We start from the raw sequence: 21928 nt of genomic DNA, 5'->3' as shown, positions 1-21928 counted from the left end.
TTAGGGGTATCAAATTGTTGTGTTAACATTGGTAACCAGACATATTCAGGGTAATTGCACAGCCCTGACTTTACAGCCTAAAGCCTGAAATATTTGTACATCTTTGAGTAGCAAGAATTTTATTTAAATTGTCGGTATGTTATTTGACAAATTAACAAGCTTAATGTGAAGTGTTCTACCTAAGCATTTGAAGAGTAATTATCACTATTAACATATTTTTGTTTTGTCTATATTCGGCTCTGCTCTTAAACATTTTAACTGTTTATCCACAGTATGTCCCTAAATGAGTACAAGTTACTCATGTGTGATATCCAACAGCTGCTGGTGACCGTTACCATCCATTCCTGCAGTTCTTCAGGTTCTCAATGTTTTCGAGTTGTAGAGGATCTTATTCTTCTTCTTGGATATCTTCAAAATAGCAATAATAAAACAACACAATGTAAGTTTTTTTGTATATCTTGGTCATGCATTTTAATTACAGTATGATTTATTTCTGATGGATACATCTGCCTGTGGATTCCTCACCTTTTGAATTACCCCTGCGACAGCATTCCAAGGAAATTCTTTTCTTAGCTTTCCCACGTCGACCAGGATGTCATATTAGCACGGCTCCGCTTGCGACACCGTATGACATCATTGGAGCCATAGGAAGACCTTGTGGGCATGCTGACGTTAGTTCCCTTTTTCCGCACTGTCGACGCGTAACAGTGTGTTTCTGTGATGCTCCATTTCTCTGTGAATACATTGTTTCTTTTATCTTCTTTGTGTTACAATTGTAATAGCTACTACAAAGTGGTCAGTTTTCAAGCCCTGTAGGGAGTGTAGAAATCATATGTCTATGACGGACCCAGACGACGACTGTCTTTGGTGCCTTTCTTCCGACCACGATGTTGATGGGTGTTCGAGCTGTCAGAAGATGAACCCGAAGGCGTTAAAAGAACGTGAAGCCAAACTCTTCATGGCGAAGGCAAAAAAGGAGAACGGTCGTAATCGTTCAAAGTCTTCAACCTCGCATATTTCGAAGTCGAAGAAGCTTAAGAAGTTGAAGAGAAGACCTAGTTCTCGACGTCGTTCTTCGAAGGGTAGGGCTTAGAGAGGAGCCTCTCCATTAAAGCGTTGTTGTGATAGAGACTTTGTCTCTCCGCCGCCTTCTCCTTCTCTGCAGGCAACTCAGGTTCACTCTCGGGCTTCCGCGGATTCGCCAACTCCGATGGATTCACCGATGCCCAGAGGTTCTCTGGTGCTTAGGAGTCCTCTGGCTCCCAGGGAGTCTTCTCCAGCACCTATGGCATCGCCTGTGCGATCACCGATGTCTCCGCCTCCGCAACACCAGCCTCCTGTACTGCCTCCGATGGTTCAAGACCAGGGGAGTTCAGATCCTTATCCTCCTTTTCGAGGGCCAGGACGGATCCATCGCATTTCCTTAATGCAATGTATAGTATCTTTGCCAGGGCATCTTACCCTACCGGTGCACCTTCTGGGCCTGTGGGTCCACTTCCCTTTAACTTGGGCATCTCCCAACAATATGCCCAGGCATCCGTTCATGCCTTTTATGCCGACGCTCCATCTTGGCAGTTTCTGTCACCAAGGTTTTTGAATCCCATACCTCAATTGCCAGTGCCGCCTGGTGTTGAGCCGGCATTGACCCGGATTCGAACAGGGCCGGTGCCCACCTCGGAAGTTCCTCCATCAACGCCGTCGCTGGTGTCACTGGCGCCGCATTTGCCGCCGGTTCGTAAGCAGCGTTTCAGGAGGGAAGCGCAAAGACTGCTGGAGGAGGATGAATACTAGCAAGAGCAGGAGGAAGGGGAGATTCACGACTCTGTAGATGAATTCTAAGGTCCATGTGAGGCTAGTGGCCTTGACACTTCTCCAGAGTGTGAGCTCTCTTCTCCTAAAGCTTCATCCTCACAGGATGTTGCCACTTATCATGTGGTCATCAGAAAAGCACCTGAGTTGTTGGACCTTCAGTTGCCCTCAGCTGAGGTAAAATCTAATATTCTAACTGAAGTGCTTCATTCTTCTTCCTCTTCATGTGAACCTCTATTGCCTTTCAATGAGGCGGTGACAGAGACAATTATGGAAGTGTGGCAGAAACCCTTGTCTGCCCCTGCAGTTTCAATATCAGTGGGCAGGAGATATAGACCTGTTCCAGGTAATCCAGTTTTCCTTTCGGCACATCCATCTCCGGAAAGCTTGGTGGTCCAGGATTTTTGCTCCAAGCAGTCATCTGGATCCTTTCCCACCACCCCGGGAAATAGGGATCCCAAAAAACTAGTGCAATCAGCCAAAAAGGTGTTACTTGTCAAGTATGGCTATGAAGTCTGCTAACGCCACATGCTTGCTGGGGAGGTACATTAATGCTCTAATGGACTTTGTCAAGCAGTTCGCTCCTAAGCTTCCTGAGGATGATCGTGTTCATTTTCTTGAGGCACTTTCAGATTCGCAAGCAGCTACCCGTCAGGTTATCCAGTCGGGTCTGGATACTGCAGACTCGGTTGCTCGAGTAATGGGTTTTTCGGTTGCTACAAGAAGACATGCCTGGCTTAGATCATCAGGTTTCTACAAGATGTTCATGCTACTTTACTGGATCTACCATTTGATGTGTTATGGTTGTTTGGTAACAAGGTGGACTCTGCGCTGCAGTGGTTTAAGGACTGTAGGGCTACTGCAAGATCCTTCGGCCTGCAGTCCCAGCCCAGGGGCTATGGCTACAAGAGGTATCGAGGTTTTGGGAAGGCCGCTTCCTTTCGTGGCCGACAGCAGCCTCAGCAAAACCAGCAGCAGAATCCTCTCTACCGGTCGTACAGAGGTAAAGGTAGAGGCCTTCTTCTAGGAGATTCCAGGCAACAGTCTTCCTCCTCTCCTGTACCCAACACTGTTACCATGGGAAAGCAGCTCTAGATCCCCCATCTTGGAGCATGCTGGTCCTGTAGGGGGTCAGGTGTCCCATTTTCTACAAGATTGGAAATCGGTTATTTTGGACCGTTGGGTTTTGAATCTTGTGGCGAATGGGTACGCCCTCCATTTTCTAGAGTTTCCACTTCCTTACCCTCCTTGCCAAGATTGGTGTTCAGAGGACCATTTGTTGCTTCTGCAGCAGGAGGTTCTTACCTTACTGCAGAAAGGTGCGATAGAGGTGATTCCAGAGCAGGAAAGGGGTCAGGGATGGTACTCCTGTTATTTCATGATTCCCAAGGAGGACGGTTGGCTCAGACTGATCCTGGACCTCAGGGTTTTGAATTTTTACCTCAGGCAGGAAAAGTTCAAATGTTGACCTTTGCTCTGGTTCTATTGGCGCTGCAACAGGAAGACTGGATGATGTCGATCGATTTGCAGGATGCGTATTTTCATCTTCCTATCCTGAAGCCACATCAGGTCCTCCCGTTCAGTCTCGCTTCCGCAGCGCAGGCCTTCAGGAAGGTGATGGCGGTGGTGGCAGCACATCTCAGAAGGTCAGAGATTCCTGTTTTCCCCTATCTGGACGACTGGTTGCTCAAGGCGAAGTCTTCAGAGATGGTGTTGCGCCACTAGCATGCATCAACACAGTTGTTCAACTTGGGTTTCTCGATAAATGTGCCCAAATCTCCCCTGGTGCCCTCCCAGCGCAGCCTGTTCATAGGGTCAATACTGGACACTACTGTTTGTCAGGCTTTTCAGCCACCGCAGAGGATTCTCGACATTCAGGAAATTATTCCTTTATTTCGTAAAGGAGCGGTTGTTCCAGTCCTGAAGGTCTTATGCCTGCTCGCTTCCTGCATACTGTTGGTCAGCCGTGCACCCTGGCGCATGAGGGCACTCCAGTGGTGCCACCGCAGGCAGTGGTATCAGCACAATGGATATCTCGGGGGGATCTGGCGGTCAAAAATCTTTGTCTCCAGAGGAAAGGTTGCTTCACATCAACCTTTTGGAATTGCTGACGATACCTTTGGCTCTAAAGGCCTTCCTTCCCTCCCTTCGCTGCCAGTCGGTTGAAGTCCTGACAGAGAACTCTACCTCAATGTGGTACATAAACAAACAGGGAGGGGTAGGGTCGTATCACCTCTGCAGAGAGGCTCTGCGATGCTGGTCCTGGGCTCAGGGCCATCAGATTTGTGTAGTTGTAAATCATCTGGCCACGGTGCTAAATGTTTATGTGGACAGTCTCAGTCGACATTACTCGACCGATCACGAGTGGCGTCTTCAGCCGGAGGTGGTCCATCTCATCTTCAAGATGTGGGGGTTTCCTTGGTGGACCTTTTTGCCACTCAGGAGAACGCACCCGTTGTTCTGCAGCCTTCAGTATCCGATGCATGGAGCATTGGGGGGCGCATTTCAATTGGATTGGGGCTTGCAACTCCATTATGCGTTTCCTCCCATACCTTTGATTCCTCGAGTTCTGAGGAAAATTCGCCAAGACCGGTTGTTTGACCTGGCACCATTGGCCTAGGTCTCCCTTCCATTTTTTGCTGTTGCCTCTTATGTTTTTGTTGGTTGTAGATGCTTTGGGCACTGTGCCACTGCTATTCAGTGCCGCAGAGCAAGTGCTCCCTACGTTAAATTGACATATGGATTAGAGACTCCATGATTGACTTATTAGGTGTATTTGTCAGACCCTAGTACAGAGCACTGCATGTTCCCAGGGCTTGTAAATCAAATGCTGCTGGTGGACTTGCATATTTACAACAAGGGGTGGTGAGGGACAGAGTCTCTGAATAAAGCAGAATACTCTCACCCAGTCAAAAGATCAGGGCTAGATCCAACACCGTTTTTTAGCTCATTGCACCATCCCAGTTTCAGAACCTGGCTGTATGCAAATTAGTCTGTTCCTGTCCCAGTGCATGATGGGAACAGGGCAAACCAAACTACAAAAGCCAATTCTTACACTGGGAAGGAAACAAGCTTCCGGGGACCGGTTTCTGGCATTACAGCCGTCTTCGGCCCGGCTTGCTTGAATCCTGATGGTGCAATGAGCAAGGGACTCATGTCTGAGTATACCCTTCCACGCTTAGGGTGGACAAAAATATTTACAACAAGGGGTGGTGAGGGACTTGCAGCACTGATTGTGCCACCCACCGGAGCAGCTTGTAAAGTGTGTCCCAGGCCTGCCACTGCAGAGCCTGTGTGCAGTCTGGTACTGCCATGTTGACCTGGCAAGTGCACCCACTTGCTAGTCCCCAAACCTTCCCTTTTCCACATATCAGACCCCCCTAAGGTAGGCCCAAGGGCAGGGTGCATTGTAGGTAAAAAGTAGGACATGCCCTATTGTGTGTGGCATGTCCTAATAGTGAATTACAGCCATTTGTGTTTTTCACTATTGCAAGGCTGCCTGCTCCCATAGGCCAGAATGGGCAGTTTGATTATAACACCTTATAATCTTAATTGACCCAGGAAACATGGTAGAAAACCGAATTTAGTATGCCTGAACTCAGAATGATAACATATATTTTTTAGTGAAGTTGGTTTTAACATTCTGTGTTTGAAAATACCACTTTTAGAAAGTAGGTATTTTCTTGCCTAACCATCCAAGCATGCCTCTGCTAGGTTGTGTATTGCATATCTGGTTTCTGAGTGACAGGGGCTGGGGGCTCCAGGAGACAGGGTGAGTCAGCACAAGGCTGAATAGACCTATCTGCATGATGAATGGTGGGAGGAGTAGCACCTGGGCCTGAACAGGGCTGTGCCTGCCTTCCACAATGCTGGCCCCACCTCCTGTGGTGTGTCTGAGGACCCTGGCCCACATTGACAAAGTATGATGGTGTACACTGGCAGAATTCACCCAGTACTGGTTTGTAATTGGTACAAACACTCTCTGCCTTGAGAGACAAAGGATTTTGGTGTACAAAAAGGGGGACCCAGACCCCAGAACTTTAGATCACTTCTGGGAATCAAGACAAACCTTTGCAGAGGAGAAGAATCAGGAAGCAGAAGGAGGAGACTACCCCTGTGATGTGTGTTTGGTGGTTGGCCTGCAGTGGTGGCTTCATTGCCAAAAAAAGGAGAAGAGGACTGAGTGTGCTTTTCATCAACTTGAAGAAGAATCTCCAAGGGCTTGAACTTTGAGCTTGCCTCCTGCCTGAAGTCTCAGGGATACAAGACTTCACCAACCAGCTCCCCCCCTGAATTCCCGTGGTGGGAATTGAAGGGCCTGCTGTTGTGCTTGGCCTTCTAAGAGACTGCGTGTCTCTGGGAGCTGGAAGCGCAACTCAACAACGAGAAGCGTGTCGCCACCGCAGCAAGTGCCGTTGCATCGCCAAGGAAGTGAGCCGCCGCTGTCGCCCTCACATCATGAAAAGCGTCGCTTCACCGGAGAAGTGTGCCGCCGCTGCAGAGGTCGCCATCGCATAACTGGAGAAGCGTGTCACAGGGCCTTTCACGGCTCAGAAGATCAAGTCACTGCATGGCCGTGCACGCATCGCATCAACGTTGTCGCGTCGTAACTAAGACGCCATTTTGTCGCATCGCACCGGAGAGAAGTATCGCATAGAGGCGCCATCTTGTCCCATCGTACCGGAGAGCAGTAAGAAACCGACGCATCGCATCCCGACACAGTAAGGAAGTGAGCATCAACTCCCCTGCGCAGCAGTAAGGAAAGGACGCATCCACTCCCTTGAGTGTAAGGAACAGACGCATTACATTCCCTGCGACCCTTTTGTTTGCTTTGCGTTACGCATCCAAGGTACTTTGAGAGTAAAGTGTCACATTTACAATCTTAAGAGAACTGAGCTATTTCCTACCATTTTAAAGTCTATTTTTGAGTACAGTATTGTGCATTTTTGTCGTTTAGTCTTGTGATGAGTCTATATAAAAATACTTATTTTTATAATACAACCTTTCTGGTGTCCATCTGTAGTGTTGTCACTGGATTACTGTATGTGTTCACAAATGTTTTACACACTGCCTCTGAGATAAGCTTTCCTGCTCATGCCAAGCTACCAAGGGGGTGAGCAGGGGTTATTTTAGGAGAGTAGTCCCTTACCCTGACTGGACGCAAGGGTCCCTATTTGGTCAAAGGTACCCACCATTGCCAATTAGTAACCCCCAAATCTAACACCGGGCCTAAGTAATATTGATCGCTCCGGATTGGCCAAGAAGGGTGTGGTATACAGATCTACTTCACCTCTCATCGTACCCCGTGCTCTGTCTCCCTTTCAGGGCAGACCTCCTCTGAAGTCGCAGGGGGAGGTTCTATACCCCTGCCTCCAGAGCTTGCACCTTCATGCCTGGAGACTGAACAGGGCAGCCTGAGTCCTTTACCTCTCCCACCGGATGTGGTGGATGTTATTTTATCTTCCAGGAGACACTCCACCAAATCTGTTTATTTCTCTAGGTGGTCGAAGTTTGTTAAATAGTGTGGAGAGAGATCTTTTGATCCCTTAAAAGCCCATGTATCTCACATTTTGGGATTCTCACTTTCCTTGGTCCAGCTGGGTTGTGCTGTGTCTACAGTTAAAGGTTATTTGTCGGTTTTCCTCTGTTTGCCTGACCAGCCGTCTTTATTTGAGTCTCCCGTTGTTATGAGGTTCATTGAGGGCCTCACCAATAAGTTTCCTCCCACTCTCTTCATTATGCCTCAGTGGGATTTGAATTTGTTACGTACTTGATGGGTTCGCCTTTTGAACTGCTTCAGAGCTGTCCTTTGAGGCTTCTTTCTTTTAAGACCGTTTGTTTCTGATCGCCATTAATTCGGCCAGGAGGGTAAGTGAGCTTCAGGCTCTTAGTTCTAAACCTCCATTCTTGACCATTCATGCAGAAAAGATGGTTCTCAGGACCAGGGCTGCTTTCGTGCCTAAGGTGGTGTAATGAATGTGGCATTTATATGGTTGAATGGCCTGATTATGACGGTTGCCCATCACCATCTTAGTCTTATTTAGCATATTTTAACATAATATAATGATGTGTAGGCCTGCCTAGTAAGAATAAGCTACGAAGTAGGGCTTGATTATGTCCCTTTCTGTTTCCGACTTTATCTTGCTTAACGGCAGTGCTTGCTATTGGCTTTGGAATAATCTTATGTCGTCTTGCATACTAATTTTTGCTCTTTTGCGGGAATAAAGGCCTATACTTGAGCGACTCCATTTTCTAAGCTGTCGCCATTTTATGAGCCTCTCTAGGTGAGAAGGCATGTTTTACTTTTCACTTGTTTTTCGCACTTCATAGACTCGTAGGAACCGGTTCTTGTCAGAGGTATGTGCTCGCTCTGCTCAGAAGACATAACATACGTCTGGCCAGCTGAAGCTGTGGCCTTGGTGCGCAGTGGTATGGAATCTGATGGGAAAAGTAGACGAGGCTCACAGGAGCGTCGTGTTACATCTTCACTTATACTAAAGGAAGTATCTGGGTTCTGCTTGTCGGAAGTCCAGCACAGGGCAGACGTGCAGCTGTGGCGTATAGTGTCACCCTGTCTCCTGGTTCAGCCGGAGAAACGGGCTCCCCTCTGGCAAAGTGAAAACTGGATGAACAGACAGTTGGTGAGGTGTTCCACTTATTCTTATATTCCTACTGTTCTTGCTTAACTACCTTCTTCTGTTTTCAGGTACCATACTTATATACATATTTCTACATATGTTTCCCTGATTGCGTTTAGTAATTGCCTAATTGTTAGTTGGTTGTTGGCTATAAATAGTACAGATTGGCCTACCGTGTATCATGTACTAATAAATATATCTATATCCCAGATATACCAATTCGCCTGTTTTCCTTGTAGCGCGAGGTGTGGACTCTTCTTGGCCAAGTGCTTCTGTTTAGAAGGATGGATAAATTCCCTTCTAGCAGGTAATTGTGTAATGGGAAGTTGTTCTACTCCTAACAAGGGAAGTCCAAATTCTAATTATTCCACCCCAGCCTTGTGGTGAGAGGTATTGTGTTTGTTGTATGTGGTTCTTCCTAGGCGAGTATTCTGTGGCGGAGAGGATCGGCTAATTGCCTCACGCGCAGCGCCTGTCGCTAGAGAGATTGTTACTGTGTGAGTCCTCTCAGCAAGGTCTAAGGTATAAATAGTGCTGTTATTCCTACCTTGGGTAAGTATTGTAGAGTGTTGTATCTTTTGGGTCCAAGGGGGGAATGTGCTTGCATGACCTGATTATTGGCAATAATCAGGCCATAACAGGTGGTCACTCCTTTTAGTTTAGGACAGTCTATTACTTTACCTACCTTCTATCCTCCCCCTCACCCTTCCAAGGAGGAGAGACTTCATCGTCTGGATCCTTAGAGGGCTGTCAGCTTCTACCTGGACAGAACCAGGCATCTAAGACTGGACAATCAGCTCTTCCTAGGCTACCTTGGACGATTGAAAGGCAAGGCTGTCCACAAGCAAACACTCTCCAGGAGGATCATCTTGTGCATCAAGATCTGTTTCGCCTTGGTCAAGAAGGAACTGCCTGAATGTATTAGAGCTCAGTCCACCAGAGCGAAGTCTTCTTCTTCTGCTTTGGCTAGAGGTGTACCTGTTGTTGACATTTGTAAGGCAGCAACTTGAGCCTCCCTCCACACCTTTGTAAAGTATTACTGCTTGGAATCAGAGGTTAGTCGGAACTGCCATTTTGCACGTTCAGTTCTGCAAGATTTTCTGGTATAGGAAGGTAGACACCCTCCTCCGGAAGAGATACGGCTTGGGGTTTCAATTAAAAAGGTGAGGAATCCACAGGCAGATGAACAGAACAGAAGAACAAGTTACGTACATTCTGTAACGCTTTTTCTGGTGGATACAATATTTGCCTGTGGATCTGGTGGATACAATATCTTCCTGTGGATTCCTCCCTGACCCACCCGCCTCGTCGTTGTCCTAATGCTTATACCGAATAAAGCTTTCACTGTCTGACATTGTCAGTTTTTATATGTCATTTTCATGCATACAGTTTGTTGCTAGGAAATGCTTTTGTTATTAGCTTTTCCTTTTTATTTATGCATTTGATATATGCTTTTGTGTATATATTCTGTATAGTGGACATACTTGTGTTATGTTGTCGGTCCGCCCATTCGCCTTGAAGGCACTGAAAGAATAAGTGGAACTGACGTCAGCACGCCAACAAGGTCTTATTGCTCCGATGACGTCATACGTTGTCGTGGGCAAGGCCATTCTATTATGATGTTTTCATCGACGTGGGAGAGCTAAGAAAAGAATTTCCATAGAATGCTGGTGCAGGGTTAATTCTAAAGGTGAGGAAACCACAGGCATATATTGTATCCACCAGAAAAGGCGTTACCAAAGGTAAGTAATTTGTTCGTTTCTACTTAGTGAAGGCTCATTGGCATTCATGAAATCCACCTAGCATCCAATGCTATAGCTATATACTTATATTTATTTGTTCATGTTTTGTAAGTCAACATTTTGTGAACTAAATTAAAACTTTCCATTACTCATTTGTGTGCAGTGGAACATGATTTACACTAGAGGACTACAATTTAAATATATCTTAATTATTCTCCTTTGCTGTTCTCATAGTGGTAGCATGAAGTTCACGTTTTGTCATTCTTGACTTCTCATTATTTATTGAGTAAAAATGTTCAAAATGTTCGCTGTTCTATGGAGTTGATTCATTATTTTGTTACAATATGCATTCATTTGCTCAGAGAGTTAGTTAAAGCAAAAGCATATTTTCTAAATGTTGTCAACTTTTCTAGTAGCATATACAGTTCTCTGTAAATAAACTGCATCTCCTGAAATGTTGTAGCTGGTCTGATTGCATATGTCTGCCTTTGAAAATCTTTACTATTTTGGAGGTCATTTGGCTGAAGGGTATCCCAAGAAGTCTTTTTTAATCATATCTATGATTGATACTTGCAATTTATATGCCAAACATGACCTTCCCAATATTTACCATTTCCCATGTGCAATAATAACTGCATGTGTAGATTTTCTACTGCAAAATAGGGAAAGAAATGTGGTTGGTAATTATCTTAAATGGGCATAGTTTATACTCACATTCAATCATGTGTATAACATGACACACCAGCACAGCTCTATCTATATTATACTGCAGTATTAAATAGTAAGAAACGTGTGATTTCTTAACACTGTTTTAATTCATTTTCTATTGTTCCATATCATGTGAACCTGGAGGAACTTCCTCTTACAGCATGTGAACCTGGAGGAACTTCCGTTTATTTACCTTTCTGACTTAAGCCGATTTCGTTATATAGCCTTTCTAATATGGGATCCAACCCCCACATTCCTTTATCAACATGGGCTTTCATTTAGTCTGGGGAGGTAAAAAGCCACGAGTAAAATGGGAGTTATTAACGTTGCTGTATGAGTTGGGTGGGTTTACGGTGCATACACACCATATGTTGCGGTGGAGGGAGGGGCAGTCCATCCAATACCACTAAGAGCAATGATTGTTAACGATACCACAGTGTTTGAAAGGGACAAAGTTGATATGGTTCAATGTACCTCTCATGCCTGGAGTGAATTAGGGAAGTGTGCCTAGAGGTTACCACTGTAATCACCGGCAATGCCATTGGTGCACCATAAGGCGATATCTGTAACGAGTGAAACAGGCTCCCTAAAGGCTTTACAGAGTGCAGGTGTGCACACTATGGGTGAGATATATCCCAGCTGTACATTTATTGATCTCCAGACTTTTGTAGGGGACAAGGATGAGCCTGTCATGTTGACATTCATACACAGCAGACTACGAGCTGCAGTGAGTGCATTATATCCCTGTTTCCCTGATGAACCGCCAACTCTAGGGGCGTTACAACTTGTATATACTACGCAAGCTCAAATTAAATTGGTTACTCAATTGTATAGAGCTTCACAGATAGATGAGACGGCTGTTAGTTTAGGCCCCATGGGCAAATTAAATGCTATATTGCCTCAAACTCTAACAGAGGATGAGTGGGCAACATGATATTCTTTGTTCAATTTTATCTGGATTTTATTGTGTTTAATACTGTTTTAACGTTATAGGGCTTGTACAAAGCAGATTTTAATAGTATGTATTGTAGTTCTTTCTTTTTATGGCTATATATGCCAAATACAAATATAATAAACTAAACGAATGCTATATTGCCTCAAACTCTAACAGAGGATGAGTGGGCAACATGCTGTAGGCTAACAGGTCAATTTACTGCAAATGGAAATCTCAGGTTGATCCACTATAAATATGTTCACCAGATGACTATATACCAGCACAAATCTATAAGTATGGCCTGAGGAATTTAGACTGTTGTAACAGATGTGGTGCAGATAATGCCGATTTTCAACACTTGGCAAGGAGCTGTCATAAAGTGGCTGACTTCTGGAAGAAAGTTACATTGGCTTTAACAGAGATGGTGGGTAACCATATGGCATGTAATTTGAATATTTGTCTCTTAGGAAATGTGTTGCAGCTTAAAGCTATTATTGGCGAAGCGCAGAGTCTCAATACATTGGGATGGTAGACCTGCACCTAAATCGACACATTGGTTAAAAGATATAGTGTATTGTCGTGATCACCTTACTTGTTATGTGGAAGAACTGCCAAGCGCTGCAAGACCACGTGACATCTGGGGTCCTTTCACTGCCTATATGTTAACTAAATCAACTGACTAATGACATTCTATGCGATGCTAATGTGTTTATTGTATATTTTTGCAATAAACAGTGGTTTAATATCATACCTGATCGAAATGAAACTATCAATTTGCTGCTATGTATGCTGTAATACAGTGAAAAGAATGATCATGTTATACTGATGTTATAATGTGAAAATCTATAAATATATATATTTTTTTTTAAAAGAGCTTTCATGACATTTAAACTGATTCCTTTCCCAAGTCTCCTGCAACTCTTTCCTTACTCCCCTCCCCTCAGTTTTCCTATATTGCAATCGGTTTTTATTAGGACTGGCATACAATTATTTATTCTTCTTATCTGCAGTGCTCTTTAATATGGTATTCCGTGATCATATAGCATCATTATTAGTCACCATAGTCTTGAATAGCCTAGGTTACGTTTTTTGCATTAACAATATAATATCCAACAATAACCATGTAGGAAAAGCGGATGCATTCAGAGACAATTACATCCTTTTCATCCTTCCTTAAGGAATTATTGGTCTTCCGATCCTTCATGTCAGCAACCTTATCATTTACACACGCACCTTTTCACAAAGAGAGATCACAGCTTGAATCACTCAAGTTCAGGGATGTGCAGTGATCTTCTTTTCCGCGCTGCAACACAGATCCGGAGAAGAGTGTCAGGCCGTTTTTCAGCCCGCTGTGTCAAACTTTTTAGGTCTCGCCTATTCCATTCCGCAGGAATGAATATGCAAGTCTAATGCCGCTAAATCAGCGCTAAACCAAGACTTAAACCCAAGGCTCTCAAAAGGCTCTCCAAAAGCGGATTTTCAACAGTTCACGAGAATCACGTGACCACAAGCACGCGCATTTCCCCACATGAAAGGCATCAGCCCCCCTCCCACAGGCTTCCCCAGCGTGCGCTCGGCGGCCTCTGCCAGTTCTCCTCCCCTAATTATTCACTTCACTTTTGGCCGTGACTCGCATTTCTACTCCCCCCAGCCCATGTAGACACCTCCTGCCTTGAAGGCACACATCAAAGGCATCATCCTCCCACAGGCTTCCCTCCCCGCCCCCCTCCTGCACTCCCCAACCAGGCTGCCATTACTTGTTTTTAATGTTGCCCCTCTGCATTTTCACATCGCATGCAGTATCTTCCTCTCTTTGTATCGCATGAAGTATCTTCCTCTCTTTATATCGCATGGAGTATCTTTCTCTCTTTGATCTCCTCTTTTCTCCTGCTGCAGTGTCCCCTTTGTATGCAGCTGCTGTACACAGACGAGTGTTCTGTCAATTCAGCCTCTTCCCTTTCATTATTAATGCACTCGCTTTGCCTCATTTCCGGAGCATAATTACTAGTTTTATGTGCGTTTCTTCGACAAGCAGTTTTTTTTTATTCAGACTTTTGTTCCCTGCTGTTGTGATGTTTGCACAGCTCTGTGCACCGCCATAACTCTAGTCTTGTGTTGACTTTGGACAGTGCTGGGTGTGTTAAGCTGGAGCGTCACCATGACAATGCTCCTTCAGTGGTCGGTGTGCTGTTGACGACCCTCCCCCGGCTTTAGAGATAAGAGGCGGGAACGGCCAGGTTTGTTTTTCTTTGAACCTCTGGGGCGCTGGGCATACAGCAATGTTGCCCCTCTTGCTGCATTTTCACATTTTATAATCGCTGTAAATTGCAGGTGTTAATGTTAACCAATGTAATGATACCCATTTTACCGACCTCGGAAAGATGGAGAGCTGACTAGGCCTCTTCCACAGTCTGGTACCTGCAAAGGCGCCTCGCTTAAGTAAGCGTCTCCATTAGTACGAAGGGAGCAGCCGGGGTCATGAGAAGACGAGCCCCGCTGAGAGCTCAGGAGATCAGGGCAGGTCAAAGTAATACTAATTATCTACAGCGCGCTCGAGACTCTTCATTGCCTCAGCAGTAAACGAGATTCACTTCTGAATGAAATGCGGCCCGTGATGAAGGAGTGACTACAACTCCGAAACGCGTTGGACATCGTGCCTGAATAAACTTCCTTGCACTGAGAAAATTATGGCCACGGCTCCTTTGTTGTAAAACTCGACGTGAATTCTGTGAGTTTTCCTCGGGGTGACATCGTGTTTGGTAGAGGGGGTGGCTACCCCAGCCGTGTGCCCGCCGGATTTGTGGCTTGGGGCAGCCCGACTTCCGTGTTTCATATATATATATATGTATATATATGTATATATATCCTCGCTTCCCAATGTTGCCAGGTCGTGCACTCTTGCCACGGGTGCTTGTGTGCGGGTGACAACACCCCGCTATAATCCAGGCTTCCCCTTTCTCACCTTCCAAGAAAGCACAGCACTCACAGGAGGAGGGTATAAATCTTTATTACCCTCAGAGAACCAGACGCGTTTCGGCTACTGCCTTAGTCTTTGGTACAATAGCGCGCCATTTTTTTAAACTTTAAATACCCCTCACGTGCATATCATGGAGATAGACAAGGGACAAAACCATGGTCGCCATCTTATAATGGTTTTTTTGACATTTTCAACATATCGGTTTTGCCCTGGATGGACCTTCCCATTTACTAAATGCCATATATACATTATATACATTATACACGATAAATTGTATATTCACACCATCACTCCACATTAGTTGATGCTGTACATTTATTACGCCCTGGATGGGCTTTTTACGTTTGTCAAACATTTATTCACATTGCGCCCTGGATGGGCTTTTGTCCCTTCCATCTATTAACTCCTTCCCCAAAATACCATTGTTCACATTTTAAATAATCACCCACTGTGTGCTACTCCCTCCTTCTATTTACAAAACTTAAAATATCAACAGGTACTGTAATCAATATCAAACTTTCTCACAGAGCAGGGGGCCCCCTACCCTAGATGTACTGTCATCTCTTCATGGCTATTCAACCCTCCAGGCACCTTTGTTCCAATGTCTATTATATATCGAGATTCCAGCCTCCTCAATTTCTTTAGCCTATCCCCACCTCTGGGACTCGCCACAACATGGTCTAAACCAAAGTATGTTATCAGGTCACTGTTATTCTTGTGGTGCTGTTTGAAATGCCTAGCCACTGGGTATGTGGGATCACAATTAGTTATTGCCCTTAGATGTTCCAGGATGCGTAATTTCATGGGATTTACCGTGCTGCCAATATAACGTAGTCCGCACGGACATACCAGGCAGTATACTGCAAAAGGAGTAGAGCATGTAAGGAATACTTTTATTTTGCGTTTCTGTCCCCTGACATCATAGAATAAAACCTTTTTACTTTGCTTGCACGCCTTGCACCTTCCACATGGAAAAAATCCCGGCTTATGTTCTCCAAATGGTCGGTCTACTGTGCGTGCCCGGTAACTCTGCGTCAGTGTATTCCGTAGTGCCCTGGCCCTTCTGTAGGTAACCATAGGTTGTTTAGGCATATCTGCACCAATAACTGGATCAGTAGTTAAAAGTGTCCAGTTCTTCCTCAGAATTTGTCTGAGACTCCCCGCCCCCTCAGAGAAGGTGGTAATGAATCTAAACCTCCCCTCCTTTGCCAACTCTTTTGGTTTTATTTTTAACATCTCCTTACGGGGCATTGCATCTACTTTTCTTTTGGCATTTTTTAGACATATGTCATTGTATCCTCTTTTCTTAAATCTGTCTATGCTTGCTTGCGCATTTCTTTTATAATCCTCCTCTAAGGTACAGTTCCTTTTAATGCGAAGCAGCTCTCCGTATGGGATACTGTAGATTAATTTGGGCGGGTGGCTACTGCTGGAATGTAATATGGAATTTCCTGCTGTGGGTTTCCTGAATAGCTGCGTGTAAACTTTACCTTGTTCTTTTCTGATTTCTAAATCAAGGAAATTTATTTGTTTGTCACTTATTTCTGCCGTGAAGTGTAGATTATATTCATTCTGGTTCAACATATCTATGTACTCTTCTGCTTTGCCCTTGGAACCCCGCCACACCAGTAGCAAATCATCAATGTACCGGTACCACACCAGTACATGTTGGGACCATTCTCTGTATTTCTCATGCCAAGCCACATTTTCCTCCCACCACCCCACAAATATGTTAGCGAAGCTGGGAGAATAACTCGTGCCCATGGCTACTCCAACTAATTGGCGATAGTACTGATCTTCATACAAAAAGATATTGTTACTCAAACTGAAATTTAGGAATTCCAATAGCATCGCATTATGATCTGCGAAACCGGCTTCTCTTGTTGACAACATTTCATTTATCGCAAGCATGCCCTCCCCATGGCCTATGCTTGTATATAAACTAGTAATGTCCATCACTACGAGCAGATCTCCTTCTCTCAGTGTGATTTGTTCCAACTTTGTCAACAGATCTTTCGTGTCTTTGATATAACTACGTAAGTTCTTCACATGATCAATTAAAAAATAATCAATGTACATAGATAAATGTTCTAACAGGCTCCCCTGTGCACTTACGATTGGTCGTCCTGGGGGTTTGGTGCTGTTCTTATGTACCTTGGGAAGGTGGTAAAAACAAGGTGTCACCGGATTCAGATTTCTTAAGAAAAGATATTCCTCTGTTGCAATTATACCCTTTGTGTACCATTTTTGCAGCATCTCATGGCATGCTGTGATACTGTTTAAATATTCTTTCCTCCCCACCTTCTGATAACATTGTTTGTCCTGCAATTGTCTCATTGCTTCCATGTTGTAGTCTTCATAAGTTTGCAGGACAATATTTCCCCCTTTATCGGACGATTTCACAATCAAGTCTTTATCATTTCTTAGGTTGTTTATGGCCTGCCACTGACCAGATGTTACATTACTACGTTTCTCCTTATGTCCTCTTTGTTCCAATTTCCTCAGTTCCTTTGAAACTGTTTCCGCAAATAAATCTATATTGTCAGCGGGCGTCTGTGGTACAAATGTCGATGCAGGTTTAAAATTCGTTTCACCTCCTCTTTGTACTATGTCTGACTGCGATAGATTATCAAGTTGACTTGCTCCTTCGATCCTCAATTGTTGTAAAACATCCAACGTTGGTAAGTCTTTGACTCTTATATGTGGAGCTGCTTGTTTGCTCGGAATCTCTAACATTTTTTTGGGGCGTTGTTTGTAAAATTTATGTATCTTCAGTTTCCTTGAGAATTTGTATAGGTCTATTTTTGTTTGTGTGTATTCTAATTCCTTTGAAGGGCAAAAGGAGAGACCCAGTTGTAAGACGTGCTTCTCATCATCTGTTAGGATGCGAGGACTTAGATTTATAATTGTCAAATTATCTATTTCCTTTGCATTGGTTATTGTCGCTTCCTGTTGAATCTTCCACTGCGTGTCGTCGGTGGGGAGTAGTTGCTTCCTCCTCCTCCACTCGCCCCCCCTCCGCGTGATGCGTTTCTTCTTACGTCTGGGGGTTTCCCCCTTCCTCCTTGTTGTCGTGATTGACGAATTATTTGAAACTCGTCGCAAAAAGGGAGTTTCCGTGTTCTTACTTTTGCCCTTATGTCCTGGTCTCCCCTTGCCTCTTCATTCTCTGAAACTTCGGATTCAGTGGTATCCTCCGCCTCTCCTATTTCCTTTGCCCCCGTTCCTTTATTGGATCTCGATGTCAGGGCTTTAACTTGTGCATCATATCTTTTGGCAAATGTCAAAACCCGTCCTGACTCATAGTCCCTTTCATCCCGTTCGAATTTCTCTTGCTTACGTTTCCTGATTTTATCCTCATATGATTTCAATCTTTTCATCATATTGCTTCTTAATTCATCCAATTTCTTTTTATCTTCGCCCAGATTTTCTATCTCTTGTTCGAGTTCCTTAATTTCATTGCGTGCTTTTTCATGGTCACTCCACGCAAATTTGATTAGTAATTTAAGGAGCCCCTCACAGAAATCCGCTGTATATTCTGCCCATTGTTCCAAGAGTTCTGGGTCCGGATTCTCGTAAGCCGGGACAGTGTAAATGCGGAGTCCTCTCGGTACTCTTTTTACCTCCACGTAGTTTTGTAATGATGTGGCTTCCCACCACTTTCTCACTTCGCGCTCGAAGAGTCTCTCCAGTTTCAAAAACAGTCCTGTTGCTGTAGATCCTTTGACTTCCGTTTGTTTTTTCTTTTTATTATTCGCTCCATTTATTTGTGGGCGTTTTTTGAAAGCATTCTCAGCCGCCTCCTGGCGGTCTGTGTCACTATACATGGCGCCACTGTTGTTATTTCAATAACTTTTCTTCGGAGTTTGGCGTTTTGCTCTCGCCTTTCCCCTTTCTCTTTTTACTCCTTCGTGAACCAATAGCGTGTAGTTTCTACTTGGTTAGGACTCCAACGACGGAACCATTCATCCCTCTTTCTTACGCTATTAATGGCGGTGCGCGGCTTTGTACATCCTCGCTTCCCAATGTTGCCAGGTCGTGCACTCTTGCCACGGGTGCTTGTGTGCGGGTGACAACACCCCGCTATAATCCAGGCTTCCCCTTTCTCACCTTCCAAGAAAGCACAGCACTCACAGGAGGAGGGTATAAATCTTTATTACCCTCAGAGAACCAGACGCGTTTCGGCTACTGCCTTAGTCTTTGGTACAATAGCGCGCCATTTTTTTAAACTTTAAATACCCCTCACGTGCATATCATGGAGATAGACAAGGGACAAAACCATGTGTTCTTACTTTTGCCCTTATGTCCTGGTATTTAGTAAATGGGAAGGTCCATCCAGGGCAAAACCGATATGTTGAAAATGTCAAAAAAACCATTATAAGATGGCGACCATGGTTTTGTCCCTTGTCTATCTCCATGATATGCACGTGAGGGGTATTTAAAGTTTAAAAAAATGGCGCGCTATTGTACCAAAGACTAAGGCAGTAGCCGAAACGCGTCTGGTTCTCTGAGGGTAATAAAGATTTATACCCTCCTCCTGTGAGTGCTGTGCTTTCTTGGAAGGTGAGAAAGGGGAAGCCTGGATATGTATATATATATATATATATATATATATATATGTGTATATATATATATATATATATTTATATATATATATATATATATATATATATATATATATATATATATATATATGTGTATGTGTGGCGGTTTGGGTGGGGATAGGCAAGAGGCGAGTCTTAGTAGGGTTCAGACTAGGTTTTAATGAGTGAAACAGTCTGTCCGTACAAGTGGGGCGTACAAACAAAGGACGAGGGGACCGGCTTCTTTCTCGGCGGGGTTTGATGTTTCCTTCCGGCGTCGGGTCGGGCTCCGCCTCCCAGGCACTTCGGGCTCCGTCGCGCCCCAGGCTCCACCGAGGGGGGGAAACAGAAAACAGAGGAGGTATGAGCAACCTGTTTGTGACTACAGCCAGTAAAAATGGGAAAGGGAGTGAGGGTAAACACTGTGCTTTAATCCTGATGCGATCTGTGAGGGGAGTGCAGGGGGCCTCGTTACGCTAGGGGACAGCCGGTCTTCCTTTCCCCAACCTCAACCACCCTGTGACCCGACCCCGTACCTCTGTTAGCCACGCCCCTCCTGGGGAGTGGCTGGGCGGATCGCGGGTCCGGTGCCCTCCTGGGTTCGTTGGTGTCGCCGGTCTCAGCAGCCCGTCTTGCTGTCGGTTGCTTGGGTCTTCCTCCTCTCCGCGGTCCGGTCCTCCCCTGGCCGCTCCTCCGTCGTTCTCTCTCTCGGCGGCGTCCTCCTTAGAAGTCTTGGTCCGGGCTGGGTTAGAGGTCCCCGCGGATCCGTCGAACCCCTCTGTTCCCGCTCTCCAAGGCAAACCGCGATTCCTGTCTTCTCCTCTTCTCCCCGTCTCGTCTTCTCTGCTCTCCGCTCTCCACTCGATTCCACTGCTCCACGCCGCTCCTCCGCTCTGCTCCTCTCTGACCGCTCCTCCGGTGTATAGACACACCTGGTCCTGGTTTCGGGCGTCTTTTAAAGGGAAGCTCAGTCCCTCCTCCTCATCACCTGCGCTGGGCCAGTTAAAGGGGTCGCGCTCCAGGTCCTCCTCATCACAGCTATACTGGACCGCCCCCGGGGTCCAATTCGTGGAGTCGGCCACCTGTGGAGAGAAGAGGGGGGGGTCACAGAGTTTAGGCGCACTCCGGGGTGTAGGGGGGAGTAGCCCCCCTTCCCGGTTACAGTATGTAACTGGTAACCATCAACTTTCTATCTGGCACTGGTCGAGTTACTAAACCTGGCAGCATTGGTCCTGCAAAGGTTTGCTGGTCACCTTTCAGTTGGTTACAGCTGTATTTGGCTGTTCATCTGCTACCAATAAGGTGAAGTCTTTGCATAACTTGTGTAATATTTAGACAGCACTAAATAATTAATACTACCGTGTCACATAATTTGCTTTTTCTTGCAGTATTTGGGCCATAGGTTGCTTAATCTCCCAAACGCCCCCCAGCGCCTTGAGACCCTCAGGGGTGATTAGTTTGCTTATTACAAATACCAGGGTATTTAAAGAACTACAAACCTAGAGGCATATAGTCATAAATGTTTACATACAAAGGCATATTATGCACATTAGTGTTGGAGTATGGGGTTTATGAAGGAAAGAGGCAACTCTAGTAATCTTCCCAAGATAATGTAGTTGTGCGTGTACCTTACGTTTAGTAATGAATCCCCGAGTTTGGTTGCTCTGCTTAAACAGGGAAAGAAGTACCTCCTGTGGGCTTTAAACCCTTGACTGCTCCAATCTTGCTTTAAAAAAGTATCGTTTCTGGATACTCTGCACCAACGGTTAAACATTCTTCTCAATTAGAAGAATGAACAGCAGAGTCAGTCCCACGAGCATTCAAACTTGTGACCTGCAGATCAACTCGTCCTGCACAAATATTCAACCCACTGAGCACTCCTCCCTGTTGTCATTACTTAACAAGCTTTTTTATAGACTTCCTAGCTATCCATGCACAACATACCAGCAAGCCACTCACTCCGCCTCAGCCCGTTTGTTTCCTCTCAATAGTCATTAGGGCGGATTTAAAAATGTGTGTAAACCGGTTTGGCAGGGCAGGCTGCAGGAGCCACTGGAGGCCCCGTTACATAGATGACGACACGGGAAAGGCACAGCAGAGAGCTAGCAACACAGACGCTGTCTTGCAGCTACCAATTAAAGCCATCTGCAGCGAAACAGTTTATTATCATAGGAGGGCCTTCAAATACGTGCCTTCTGGATATGCGCTGAACCAAAACCTCTCTCATATTTGATTTTATAACACATTGCTCCAACTATAATACTAATAATGTGATGCACTAAGGTGAAACACGTGCATGTGTTACAGAAATAAACACATACTTAAACTTTCAAAAACACCTTTGCTGCAATGATTTAAAGCCCAGCTGTTTTCATGGGTCCGCACGTGGACAGACTCTTAACACCCGCGCCTCAACTTTTACACTTAATTTGTTGACTCTCCCTCCAGACAGGAATGATATGTCTAGCCCAGGGCTTTCCTTTTAAAACGCTCGGCTGTCGGGTGTTAGTGCAATTGAAATAAAACAAGACTATACT

The 21928-nt window shown here is 45.1% G+C and overlaps 1 protein-coding gene across 2 annotated transcripts in view; it reads left to right on the top strand.

Annotated features, from left to right (window-relative positions):
* Positions 1-21928, top strand: part of LYST (lysosomal trafficking regulator) — a 3192287-nt gene that overhangs the window by 1539638 nt on the left and 1630721 nt on the right. For both annotated transcript variants that reach the window (XM_078648813.1, XM_078648812.1), the window contains one exon: positions 273-439. In XM_078648813.1, the coding sequence (XP_078504939.1) occupies positions 273-439 (167 nt within the window). The remainder of the gene's footprint in view (positions 1-272; positions 440-21928) is intronic.

The sequence above is a fragment of the Lissotriton helveticus genome, chromosome 6 (genome assembly GCF_964261635.1).
Source record: "Lissotriton helveticus chromosome 6, aLisHel1.1, whole genome shotgun sequence".
Lineage (NCBI taxonomy): Eukaryota > Metazoa > Chordata > Amphibia > Caudata > Salamandridae > Lissotriton > Lissotriton helveticus.
Note: the sequence above shows the minus strand (reverse complement) of the source record. Positions and strands in the feature narration are given on the sequence as shown.